Source organism: Mustela putorius, unplaced genomic scaffold (genome assembly GCF_011764305.1).
Source record: "Mustela putorius furo isolate JIRA1106 unplaced genomic scaffold, ASM1176430v1.1 tig00000166_pilon_pilon_pilon, whole genome shotgun sequence".
Lineage (NCBI taxonomy): Eukaryota > Metazoa > Chordata > Mammalia > Carnivora > Mustelidae > Mustela > Mustela putorius.
In genome coordinates this window covers 5,871,341-5,885,302 of record NW_025421301.1, presented here as the reverse complement: position 1 = coordinate 5,885,302, position 13,962 = coordinate 5,871,341, and the positions used below count along the sequence as shown (strand labels likewise).

The following is a 13,962-nucleotide window of genomic DNA, read 5'->3' as shown; positions in this document are numbered from 1 at the left end:
ATTATGGACCAGGCCTAGGTATTAACCAGCCAGAGTTCTTCCTGGTTCCTCCTCCTAACTCTATGTGAAACCTCAAACACCAGAATGTTCATGTGTACATGGCTGCATGAATGTACTTGCCCCATGGATTTGTAATGAACATTACATGAGAAAATTCGTGTAAAAGGGTTTAGCATGGTGCCTGCTACACGAAGTCAGTGTGAGCTGCTGTTAGTAATCATCATCATCTTGAATAATGTTTGGGCAGTGTTTGTTTGGCTGCTGTGCTGGGGGACAGGATATTACCTTTAACTCGAGGGCATATGTTTCATTATTACAGCTATTAAAATTTGAAGCTTACAAAAGACTCCTCGCTACACATTCATGGATCATTTTTGGTGGTATTATGTGCTTACACTGTTCTATTTTCTAAATTACTTTTCTTTTTTTTTTTTTTTAAAGATTTTATTTATTTATTGGAGAAAGAGAGAGAGAGAATGAGAGAGAGAGAGAGAGCATGAGAAGAGGGAGGGTCAGAGAGAGAAGCAGACCCCCTACTGAGCAGGGAGCCCAATGCGGGACTTGATCCAGGGACTCCAGGATCATGACCTGAGCTGAAAGCAGCCGCATAACCAACTGAGCCACCCAGGCGCCCCTCTAAATTACTTTTCTTTATGATGCTTATATGTCACAAAAATCAGAGTTTATAGCAAGAAGAAATCTTTAGTTATCCTTTTTACAGAATTCAGAGTATTTCTAACAGATGGGTAATTTTTTATATATCAACTAATTTTGCTATCTTTTTTCCAAGTAAATAAAACTTGCTCTTTGTCATCTTTTTAGAATTGTGGGATTTTTATTTTTTGAATCATAGGTTTTATTTTTATAATTTTTACCAAGATCAAAAGTGAAAATATAAATATATAACTGGAGTGCACTAAAACTCTTTGTCAGAATTTTCTCCAACTAGAGATTTGAATCTAATTTTGAAAAGCCTTAACCCCTCGGAATATCACATTTAATAAATGTCTTTTCAGGGGGCTAGAATGACATCCTCCATATATAAAGATGCTAAAACTGAGCTAGTTTTTTAAAATGTAACTGGACAACGCCCATTTTTTAAATAGGTGTTCTTAGGAGAATCTTCCAGTTCAAAGTGTTTAATAACCACATGAATAGTCTGTTTAAAGGGACTGAAGACTGTTTAAAGGGACTGAAGTCAAGTGTGGCTACACTGATTGAAAAATAGAGTGTAGTTTTTCTCTTTTCTCCAGAGTTTTTCTTAGAAAATAACAAAGCAAAATGGTTTGTGAGCTGTGTTCACACTGACAGATTTATTTATTCAAAAACATTTGAGGGCCTACTGTGTACCATCCACTTTTATGGGTCCATTGATTGAAGAATGAACCAGTCCATTATTGGACATTGGCTTCTGACCTCATGGCATTTGCATTCCATTAAGGGAATGTAGATAGGAAATATACAAATAATAGGAAATTTCAGATTGAAGTGCTAGAAAGGAAATAATGTGATATTCTAAAGTAGATGTTAAGACTGTGTGCTTGGCCTAGGCCACTTGACATCGACTATTCAGATAAAACTTTTCTTAGGGTTTCATATTACTTGGAAAATAGGAAGGGATTTGTCACGTTGACCTAAGAGCCTTCCGGTACAGAGAATAGCAAACACAAAATGCCCTACGAGGCAAAAAAAATGTTGGTGTATTTAGGTTTAGATATTCTTATAATGACATAATATGATTTTAAAAGATCTCTGACTTCTCTGGAGAATGGATTATAAGGGCTTAAGAGTAGAAACAGGATTTGGTGGTATAGTGTAGTGTACTCTAAGAATAATGGAAAAGTGGTGGTGGAGACATTTAGCATATATTCTTAATAAATGCTATTTGAAGCTATAGGAGTATAAGAGATAACTCGGGAGAAGAGATGAGAGTTCCTGATTGAGTCTTGAAGTCTTCAGCATTTACAAAATAATAAATAAAATTTGAATAGAGAAGAGGAGCTGACATAGACTGAAAAAGACTTGCTAAAGAAGTCAAAACATACCTTGAGAATAAAGAGACTTGGAGGCCAAGAACCAAGTACTGAAAATTCCTGAGAAGCTGATTAACATGAGGGGCTGAAGAAATGATCATTGGCTTTGGCTAATGCAGTTTACTGGTGACCCTTATTTGGGTGGTTTCCTTGGAGGGAGAGTGTCATAGGCATTTTTGAGTGGACTAAAGAGTGAAGAGGAGATGAGGAAATGAAACAGTATAGAAAAATCCTTCAGAAAGTTTTGTAATGAAAGAGAACAGAAAAATGGGTTGGTATCCAGAAAGTCTATGAGAGTCAGGAGGAAGCTATAAATTTTAGTTTCTCACCATGGGAGATACCAGGAGTTTGTCTGTAGGCTAATGGAGAGTGATCCTGCACAGGAAGAGAAACTTACTGAAGAGTAAACTATTAAGGCACTTTAGGAAAATCCTTGAAAAAGCAAGGGGAGATGGAATCCAAAAAGAGCAAAACAGTAGGTCTTTGACAGAGGAGGGTCCATTGTTCTTTGGAACAAGGAAGAAGGTAAGGAATTTGGGTAAGTGAAGACAGGTTTACAGATTGTTTGAGGGAATATAAGCATTCCTTTTGCTTCTTTTTTTTTTTTTTTGTTCTTGTTCTTGCATGATCTTCAGTTCTTTTTAATAGTTGAATATCTTACTGAATTCATGTGCTAAAAATTTTTTTATTTAAATTCAATTAATTAACATATAGTTAGAAACATATCTAGTTTCAGAGGTAGAGTTCAGTAATTCATCAGTCTTAATCACCTGCTGCTCATTACATCACATGCCCTCCTTAATGTCCGTTACCCAGTTACATTTTCTTCCTATCCCCCTCCCCTCCAGCAACTCTGTTTGTTTCCTGTAATTAAAGTTGCTTCGGATTTGTCTCCCTTTCTGATTTTGTCTTGTTTTTCCCTTCCTTTCCCTATGATCCTCTGTTTTGTTTCTTAAATTCCACATATGAGTAAGATCATGTTGATAATTGTCTTTCTCTGATTCTCTTATATCACTTAGTGTAATACCGTCCAGTACACCATATATAAATACCATCCACATCATTTCAAATGCAAGATTTTACTTATTTTATTTTATTTTATTTTATTTTATTTTATTTTTTTGATGGCTGAGTAGTATTCTTTTGTGTATATATGCCGCATCTTCTTTATCCATTCATCTGTCAATGGGCATTTGGGCTCTTTCCATAGTTTGACTATTGTGAACATTGCTTTTATAAACATTGGGGTGTACTTGCCCCTTCGGATCACTACATTTCTATCTTTGGGGTAAATACCTAGTAGTGCAAATGCTGGGTCATAGGATTTGCTTCTGTTTTCCTAATTAAATTTATTAAATATATCACATAATACTTCTATACCTCAGTCTCTTTATCTGTAAATGTGGGCAATAATAATGCATACTTCATAGGCTCAAATAGGATTAAATTGATTAAAGTAATGCAAGCAGATGTGCAGAGAAAAGCTGAAGATCTATTGATCACATATTTGGAGTTTCTTAGTGTTTTGAAGGTTTGAGATTGGGTCAGATGAGAGGAAATACAGAACATAAGGATTCTGCTCACTATTGTGGGCAGAAAAGATGCTTGGTATGATTTCAGTCTTAAACTTATTGAGACTTGTTTTATGGCCTAACATGTGAGGTATCCTGGAAAATGTTCCACATGCACTTACAAAGAGTATGTATTCTGCTTTATTGGGATGGAATATTCTGTATATGTTAGGTCCATCTGGTCTAATGTGTCATTCAAAGCCATTGTTGCTTCGCTGTGTGGCTGATTTATCCATTGGTGTAAGGAAGGTGTTAAAATTCCCTACTATTATTGTATTGCTGTCAATTTCTCCCTTTATGTCTGCTAACATTTGCTTTATTTATTAAGAGAGAGAGAGAAGGAGGCAAAAAACTTACTGGAAGAATTAATAGCTAAAAACTCCCCTAATTTGAGGAAAGAAACAGACATCCAGGTCCAGGGAACATAGAGAGCCCCTAACAAGATTAACTTAAGGACGTCCACAGCAAAACACATAAAAATTTAAAATGGAAGAAAGTTGGGGTGCCTGGGTAGCTCAGTTGTTAAGCATTTGCCTTCAGCTCAGGTCATGGTCCCGGTGTCCTGGGATCGAACCCCACATCAGGCTGCTGGCTCCGCAGGAAGCCTGTTTCTCCCTCTCTCACTCCCCCTTCTTGTGTTCTTTCTCTCACTGTGTGTCTCTCTTTCTCTGACAAATAAATAAATAAAATCTTTTAAAAAAATAATAAAATAAAATGGCAGAAAGTAACGATAAAGAGAAAACTTTAAAAGGAGCAAGAAGGGGTGCCTGGGTGGCTCAGTGGGTTAAGCCGCTGCCTTCGGCTCAGGTCATGATCTCAGGGTCCTGGGATCGAGTCCTGCATCGGGCTCTCTGCTCAGCAGGGAGCCCGTTTCCCTCTCTCTCTCTCTCTGCCTGCCTCTCCATCTACTTGTGATTTCTCTCTGTCAAATAAATAAGTGAAATCTTTAAAATAAGTAAGTAAATAAATAAATGGAGCAAGAAAAAGCAGTTACAAACAAGGGAAACCCTATAGGCTATCAGCTGATTTTTCAGCAGAAATGTAGAAGGCCATAAGAGAGTGGCATGATACTAAGTGCTGAAAGGGAAAAACTTAAAACCAAGAATGCTCTACTCAGTAAGGTTATCATTCAAAATAGAAGGAAAGATAGTTTCCCAGACAAAAGATAAAGGAGTTCATCACCACTAACCCAGTCTTACAAGAAATGGTAAAGGGAATTCTTTAACTGGAAAGAAGAGGCCAGAAATAGAAGAAAATAAGAAAAATTCCACAGGTAAAAGCAAACATGTGGTAAAGGTAGTAATTAATCACTTGTAAAGCCGATTATGGAGATGAAAACACAAAAGTAATCCAGTCAGTTATATCTAGAAAAAAATAGCCAAGGAATATGCAGAAGGAAAAGGCATAAAATATGACATTGTATATATAAAATATGGAGGGGGTATAGAAATTTAGTGCTTTTAGAATGTGTTCAAACTTAAGCAACCATAGATTTAATATAGACTGCTATATACGTAAGATGTTCTGTATAAACTTAGTGTTAACCACAAATCAAAAACCTACAATAGATAAACACACAAAAAAGATAAAGGAATCCGGGGTGCCTGGGTGGCTCAGTAGGTTAAGCCTCTGCCTTCGGCTCAGGTCATGATCCCAGGGTCCTGGGATCGAACCTCGCATCTGCTTCACCCTCTCCCTCTCCCCCTTCAGCGGGGAGCCTGCTTTCTCCTCTCTCTCTTCCTGCCTCTCTGCCTACTTGTCAGACAGACCTCTGTCTGTCAAATAAATAAAATCTTAAAAAAAAAAAAAAAAAGATAAAGGAATCCAAGCATAGCACTAAAGCAAGCCATCAAACCACAAGGGAATGGGGCGCCTGGGTGGCTCAGTTGTTAAGCGTCTGCCTTTAGCTTAGGTCATGATCCCAGGGTCCTGGGATCAAGCCCAGCATCAGTCTCCCTGCTCAACGGGAAGCTTGCTTCACCCTCTCCCACTCCCCCTTCTTGTGCTCCCTCTCTTCCTGTATTGCTCTGTCAAATAAAAAGCTTCAAACAAACAAATAAACATGCACAAGGGAAGAAAGCAGGAGATGAAGAAAGGAAGGGGGGAAAACTACAAAAACAATCAAAAAGCAATTAACAAAATGGCAGTAAGTACATGCCTATCAATAATTAACTTAAATGTAAATACACTAAATGCTACAATAAAAAGACCTAGGGTGACAGAATGGATTAAAAACAAGACCCATCTCTATGCTTCCTAGAAAAGACATCAGACTTAAAGACACATTCAGACTAAAACTGAAAGCATGGAAAAAACTGCAAATGGAAGTGAAAAAATTCAGTATAACAATACTTATATTAGACAAAATAGATTTTAAAATGAAGATTGTCTTTTGTATTTGGAAGCATATGTTGCTGCTATGTTTGTTTGTACTTATGTTTAAATTGAATTGTAAAAAATTTTAGAATATAAAGATTAATGATAAAACAGCTTACAGGATTTTTATCTCACTTCCAGTCTTAACTATTATACTCAAAACACTGTGTGTGCATCCAGCTTGAGCTTGACTATTTTAAGTTACATGCTGTGCCATATACAGATATGTATGAAATACAGTTCCTGCTTTCAAAGACTTCATCTCTAATAGGGCAATTGCATAGCTAGTTCTTTATGAAACAAATCAATGTTGAAAGGGAAGGTAGTTAAGATGAGTTTTGGTTCATTTATCATTTAAGTTCCTATTCATCTTGGGTTTCTCACAGTACTTCAAAATACTGCTTTATTTTATTCCTGTGAAAATCCAGAGTAGGAAGGTATAACAATAAAATACAAGTTTTTTTCCCCTGCCTAAATTTTGCATTATTTTAAGGGCCTACCCCTCCCAATTTGGAAAGAAAGTATCATGAGGGCAGAAGTATTCTCTTTATTCAGCACCCAGACATAGGGCTTGGCCCATGGTATACTGAGGTGAATAAAAGTCAGGTGACTCTTCATTGAAGATAATCTCTCTAAAAATGGGATGTGGGGATTTGTCTTTTTATTTTTATGGATAAAAGAATTAAGATAGAGTGTTGAGAATTTTGCATCATTCTTTTTGTCACAGCCTTAACCAACCAAATTTTGATTTAATAAATTCATAGATTTTTACCTTTTTTTTTTTCAGTGCAAACGTATTAGCAATATAGCTTGTAATCTCTAGAGTAGTGACTCTTAACCTTTTAGAGGATTTTGTTAAGAACCATTTTTGAGATTATTATAAAAGTAGTAGACTATCTCCCAATAAAATGTAAGAGGTAAATTTTGCATGTAATTTGAAGTAATTCACAGATCCCCTAAGACCCATTATATAGGGGAAAAAAGTATGTAGGGATATACACACATAACTTCACCAAGATTAATTCACCTACCACACAATTCACCTATTTCAAGTGTGTAATTTAGTAGTTTTTAGTACAGAGTTGTGTGACCATCCTTACAATCAGTTTTATGTATTGAAGTATAATTAACATACAGTCTTAGTTTCAAGTGTACAATATAATCAAAAGTTCTGTATTTTACTCATTGCTCTTCAAGATACATGTAGTCTCAATTCCCTTTCTTTTTTTCCCACATACCCCAAAAGACCTCCCCTCTTGTAACCACCATTTTGTTATTTGTATTTAAGATCTTGGGGTTTTTTAATCTCTTTTTCCCTTTGTCTATTTGTTTCTTAAATTCCACATTTGAATAAAATCATGGTATTTGTCTTTTTCCCTTTCTCTGTCTGACCTTTTTTTTAACTCAGCGTCATACCCTCTAGGTCCATCCATGTTGTTGCAAATGGCACTATTTCATTTTTTTTAATGACTGAGTAATATTCCATTATGGATACATATCATTCATCTATCAGTGGACACTTGGCTTATTTCCATGCCTGGGCTATTATAAATAATGCTGCCATAAAGATAGGAGTGTGTGTATCTTTTCAAGTTAGTGTTTTCATTTTCTTTGGGTGAATTCCCACTGGTAGAACATATAGGAATTCCATTTTTAATTATTTGAGGACCCTCCATACTGTCTTCCACAGTGGCTACACCAATTTGCATTCCTATTGATAGTGCATGGGGGTTCCCTTTTCTCCACATCTTTAACACTTGTAATTTTTTGTCTTTTTTATTTTAACTGTCTGACAGGTATAAGGTGATATCTCATTGTAGTTTATCTTTCATTTCCCTGATGATTATTGGTGTGAAAATCTTTTCATGGGTCTCTTAGCCATCAGTATGTCTTCTTTGGAAAATGTCTGTTCAAGTCCTCTGCCATTTTTAAATCAGATTCTTTTGGTATTGAGTTATATAAGTTCTTTATATGTTTTGAAAATGAGCTCTTTTTTTTTTCTTTTTTTTTTTTTTGGTTGCCGAATTTTTTTTTCTATTTTTTATTTTTTTAAATAAACATATAATGTATTTTTATGAAAATGATCTCTTTATTGGATATAACATTTACAAATATTTTCTTTTCAGTAGGTTACCTGTTTGTTTTGTTGATAGTTTCTTTCGCCGAACAAAGCTTTTTATTCTGGTGTAGTACCAGTAGTTTAATTTTGCTTTTGTTTTCCTTGCCAGAGGAGACATATGGAGAAAAATGTTACTGTGGCCAATGTCAAATTACTGCTTTTGTTTTCTTCTGGGAGTTTCATGATTTCAGGTCTCATATTTAGGTCTTTATTCCCTTTTGAGTTTCTTTTTGGGTATGCTGTAAGAAAGTGGTCCAGTTTGATTCTTTTGTGTACATGTCGCTGTCTAGTTTTTCCAGCACTACTTGTTAAAGAGACTGTCTTTTCTCCATTATATATTCTTGCCTCCTTTGTTATAGAATAATTGACCATATAAGTATGGGTTTACTTGCTCTCTGTATTCTGTTCTATTGATTTATGTGTCTGTTTTTGTGCCATTACCATATTGTTTTGTCCACTACAATTTTGTGATATATTTTGAAATCTAGGATTATGATAACTTCTAGCTTTGTTCTTTTTCAAGGTTGCTTTGCCTATTAGGGTTCCTTTGTGGTTCCATATATAGGACTATTTTTCTAATTCTGTGACAAATGGCTGTTTGTATTTTTATAGGATTTTGCATTAAATCTTTAAATCTAGATTGCTTTGGAGAGTATGGATATTTTAATAATATTGATTCTCCCATTCTGTGAACACGGAACATCTTTCCACTTGTTTGTGTCGTCTTCAGTTTCTTTCATCAGTGTATAGTTTTCAGAGTACAGGTCTTTTACTTCCTTGGTTAAGTTTATTTCTGTGTGTATTTTGTTCTTTTTTGGTATAATTAGAAATGAGATTGTTTCCTTAATTTTTCTTTCTGCTACCTCATTAGTATAGAGAAATACACAAATTTCCTTATATTAGTTATATATTCTGTGACTTTACAAATTTCATCCATCAGTTCTAATATTTTTTTTGATAGAGTCCTTAGGGTTTTTTATATATAGTATCATGTCATCTGCAAATACAACAATTTTACTTATTACTTACCAGTTTGGATGCCTTTTGTTTCTTTTTCTTGTTGCAGCTAGGATTTCCCAGTGCTATGTTGAATAAACATGGTAAGAGTGAATCTTGTTCACTCTTATCTTGTTCTTGATATTGATAGTGAATCCTTATCTTGTTCTTGATCTTAGAGGAAATATCTTAGAGGATAGATCTTAGAGGAAAGCTTTCACCTTTTCACCATTGAGTATGATGTTAGCTGTGGGTTTTTCACATATGGCCTTTATTTTGTTGAGGTATGTTCTCTCTGAACTTATTTACTGAGAGTTTTTATCATGAATATATGTTATCCTTTGTCAGCTGCTTTTTCTCCTTCTATTGTGATGACCACATCGTGTTTATCCTTTCTCTCCTTAATGTGATTTATGTAGTGATTGATTTGCAAATATTGAACCAGCATTACAGCCCTGAAGTAAATCCCACTTCATCATGGTGAATGACTTTTTAAATGTATTGTTGGATTCAGTTTGTTAATATTTTGTTGATAATTTTTTGCATCCAATGTGATGACCATATGGTGTTTATCCTTTCTCTCCTTAATGTGATTTATGTAGTGATTGATCTGCAAATATTGAACCAGCATTGCAGCCCTGAAATAAATCCCACTTGATCGTAATGAATGACTTCTTTAATGTATTGTTGGATTCAGTTTTTTAATATTTTGTTGATAATTTTTGCATCTAAGTTCATCAGAGATACTGAACTATATAATTCTCTTTCTTGTAGTGTCTTTATCTGGTTTTAGCATCAGGGTAATGCTGGCCTCATAGAATGAATTGGAAGCTTTCCTTACTCTTCTAATTTTTTGGAATAGTTTGAGAATAGGTATTACCTCTTCTTTAAATGTTTGGTAGAAATCACTTGAGAAGCTGTCTGTTCTAGACATTTGTTTGTTGGGAGTTTTTTGATTGTTGATTCAGTTTCATTATTAGTAATTGGTCTATTCAAATTTTCTCTTTCTTTCTGATTCAGTTTTTGGGAGGCGATATGATTCTAGGTTGTGCCATTTGTTGACATCTAAGTTCTTCATAGTGTTTTTCCTGTAACCCCTTGTAGTTCTGTAGTGTTATTTCTTCTTTTCTTTCATTTCAGATTTTGTGCCCTCCCCGCTTTTTGTCAGTTGTTGATCTTTTCAAAGAATCAGCTCTTGGTTTCATTTACCAGATCTACTAGGGTTTTTGTTTTTGTATTTTATTTTGTTGTAATCTTGTTTTTGCTCTAATCTTCATTGTTTTCTTCCTTCCACTGGTTTGGGGTTTTGTTTGTTCTTCTTTTTCCAATTCCTTTTCTTTTTTTTTTTTTTTTTAAGGTTTATTATAGCGTGTGAGCAGGGGAGGGGGGGTGGGTAGTGACAGAGAGGGGGAGAGAGAGAGAGAATCTCAGGAGATTCCCCACTAAGCGCAGAACCTGATGCAGGGCTCCATCTCACAACCCTGAGATATGACCTAAGCTAAAACCAAGAGTTAGATGCTTCACTGACTGAGCCACCCAGTTGCCCCTTATTTTTCTAACTCCTTTAGGTATAAGGTTAGGTTGTTTGAGATTTTTCTTTCTTCTGCAGGTAGGCTTGTAAACTTCCTCTTATAATATAACTTCCTCTTGCTGTAAACTTCCCTCTTAGACCTACTTTTGTTGCATTCCAAAGACTTTGGACAATTGTGTTTTCATTTTCATTTGTCTCCATGTATTTTTTTATTTCTTCTTTGATTTCTTGGTTGTCCTATTCATTGTTTAGTAGCATGTTGTTTAACCCATGCCTTCCAGCTCCTTTCTTCCTGGAAAAGTCTCCCTAAGATCCCTGCCACTCCAGCATGTGCTTTGAGATTAGTAAGCAGATCTTCCTCCCAGATACCCAGGCTTTTTTCAAACTGCTGCTTCTATGCCCTATCTTACTGGAACTGTTTGTTTTGCTGTTTCTTTAAGGCTGTGGGCTCAGTTTTCTCTCCCCCTCACTGTTCTCTCACAAGCCTCCTGATTTTTTTTTTTTTTAAAGATTTTATTATTTATTTGACAGACAGAGGTCACAAGCAGGCAGAGAGGCAGGCAGAGAGAGGAAGGGAAGCAGGCTTCACTGCAGAGCAGAGAGCCCGATGCGGGGCTCGATCCCAGGACCCTGGGATCATGACCTGAGCTGAAGGCAGAGGCTTTAACCCACTGAGCCACCCAGGCGCCCCAAGCCTCCTGATTTTTAAAGGACCAGGTTTTAAGCCCCGCTGATTATAAGAACTTAAAAATTTGGCCCCTCTGGTTTTCAAAGCAAAATATTATGGTGATTCATTGACCCAATGCAGGCTCCCAGGTGTGGGTCGGTTTTTCTCCTCTCTCAGGCCTGGGGTCTTCCTCCCTCACTGGATCCATTTAGCTCTCGATCTTGTCACTGCCCTTACTACCTTCTTTGATATGGCCTCTTCTCTACATTTAGCTGTGGAGAGTTTGTACTACCAGTCTTCCGGTCATTTTTGGGGTTATTTAGTTATTTAGTTATCTAGTTAACTAGTTGTATCCTTGGAACAAGGTGATCTTAGAGTCCTCCCACTCTGCCATCTTCCCCAGAAGCCTTCTCTTTTCAGTCAGATAATAGCCTTTGAAACAGAAAGGTTTTTCATTTCAGTGAAGTCCTATTTATTTATTTTAAAGTTGACCAATAGTTTTGTAGCAAGACCATACAAACCTGTTTTAATATTTTACTTTGTAACTTTGGTTTCTTCTAACTTTTTTATAGGTAATGATTTTACATGACTTTGGAACTGGTCTCTAGTGGGACGCTGTGGGAGGATGAACACAGAAGAGCTAGAATTACTGAGTGACTCTAAATACAGAAACTATGTAGCTGCAATTGACAAAGCACTAAAGAATTTTGAATATTCCAGTGAATGGGCAGATTTGATATCAGCACTTGGAAAACTTAATAAGGTATGTCCATTTTATCCATTTCATTAAAAAAAGTAAAAATCAGAAATCTAAATTTGTCCTTACTGAATTTCTCTAAAGGTTGAAGTGAAGAATTCTGAAAACATAATAAAAGTTCAGAATTACTTTTGGTACTGCTATTTTACTTCCTGAGTTGCCTACTTATACAGCCAGGTATATTTTTGTGGCCAGAACAACAACAGTACTTGAAAAATATAGTTATTCCATTATTGGCATTAAAAACACAAGACTAGGAAGCAAATATGCTAACTCCAAGGGATAACAAATTTCTGTAATTGATCATCAGATATGGTTCTGCAGTTCCTGACATCAAAATTTAAAACTCCAAATGGAATGTAGTAATCTTACTCTGTCCTTTGCAAGTGTTATGTAGCCGTAGGGGAAATTTTGTATCCAGGAAACCCTCAGATATATTCAGTACTTTTTACAAAAGTGACAAGTTGTCGCTTAAGCCTTGGAGGTTCACCTTGAGTGTTTCTTCCAAAGATGTCTAGTTTTAATCTAACCCTGCTGTGGTGGCATTATGGATCAACTCATAGCTTTAAGTTTTAATACATTTCTTTTGTTTCTTTCTTAACCTAGAACAAACTTTTCTCACCTTACATCTATAGTTTTGGGGATTTTGGAGGTGTTTGATTTCTTTTAAGATTTTATTTATTTATTTATTTGACAGAGATCACAAGTAGGCAGAGAGGCAGGCAGAGAAAGAGGAGAAAGCAGGCTCCCTGCTGAGCACAGAGCCCGAGGTGGGGCTCGATCCCAGGACTCCGGGATCATGACCTGAGCTGAAGGCAGAGGATTTAACCCACTGAGCCACCAGGCACCCTCTTGTCTCTTTTTTTTAAAAGCAGTTTTTATTGAATTGGGATGCTTTTAAATATTAAGTAGAGTGGAGAAGATAGGAAATGAGCTCTTCCAGTAACTTTTAACATGAAACAGCTGAGCATGCAATTATTAGTAAAGAAATTGTCTTAATCGGGTGCCTGGGGGGCTCAGTGGGTTAAGCTGCTGCCTTTGGCTCAGGTCGTGATCTCAGAGTCCTGGGATCGAGTCCCGCATTGGGCTCTCTGCTCAGCAGGGAGCCTGCTTCCCTCTCTCTCTCTCTGCCTGCCTCTGTCTACTTGTGATCTCTCTCTGTCAAATAAATAAATAAAATCTTTAAAAAAAAAAAAAAGAAGAAGAAGAAGAAGAAATTGTCTTAAAATGTACTCTAAGGGAGGACACTATTGTTCAACCTCATACATACTATGGATAATTATTTTTGTATCTTAAAAAAACTTTTCATTTTTAATGTGCCAAGGATTTATCTTAAAATTAGATGTACAAACTTTTTTAAATTTTTTTTAAGAATTTATTTATTTGACAGAGATCACAAGTAGGCAGGGAGGCAGGCAGAGAGAGAGAGGAGGAAGCAAGCTTCCTGCTGAGCAGAGAGCCTGATTGAGCAGCAGGACTCCATCCTGGGATCATGACCTGAACTGAAGGCAGAGGCTTTAACCCACTGAGCTACCCAGGCACCCCACAGATGCACAAACTTTGGTTTGACATGTTAACTTGTAACATTTATCGTTTGTGGTTTGATAAATTCTCAATTTTTTTACAGTAGCCTTATGTATGAATATGCTTAAAAGTCATTAGTTTCTTTGTTGTTCTGAAGCTGAAAACTTATTAGGAACTGTTTAATTTTACTAAATTGCAAAATTAATATATATAATTGAGTACGTAAGTAGTTTCTATATGTAATCAATAATTTATGAAAACATATTACTGTATCCAGATAATACAAAGTAGGATATGCAAGTCATTGAAAAAACTAACTTTAAGTTGAGAAACAGTCAAGGATTATATGTACTATATATAATATAAATTTGTTGATGATAGCCTAAAT

At 35.9% G+C, this 13,962-nt stretch overlaps 1 protein-coding gene across 13 annotated transcripts in view; it reads left to right on the top strand.

Annotated features, from left to right (window-relative positions):
- Positions 1 to 13,962, top strand: part of DOP1A (DOP1 leucine zipper like protein A) — a 105,861-nt gene that overhangs the window by 14,756 nt on the left and 77,143 nt on the right. For all 13 annotated transcript variants that reach the window (XR_006605533.1, XR_006605532.1, XM_004773617.3 and 10 more), the window contains one exon: positions 11,866 to 12,056. Coding sequence is in view for 11 of the 13 variants with exons in the window: in XM_004773617.3 (XP_004773674.1) it covers positions 11,919 to 12,056 (138 nt within the window). In the remaining 2 variants the exon portion in view is untranslated. The remainder of the gene's footprint in view (positions 1 to 11,865; positions 12,057 to 13,962) is intronic.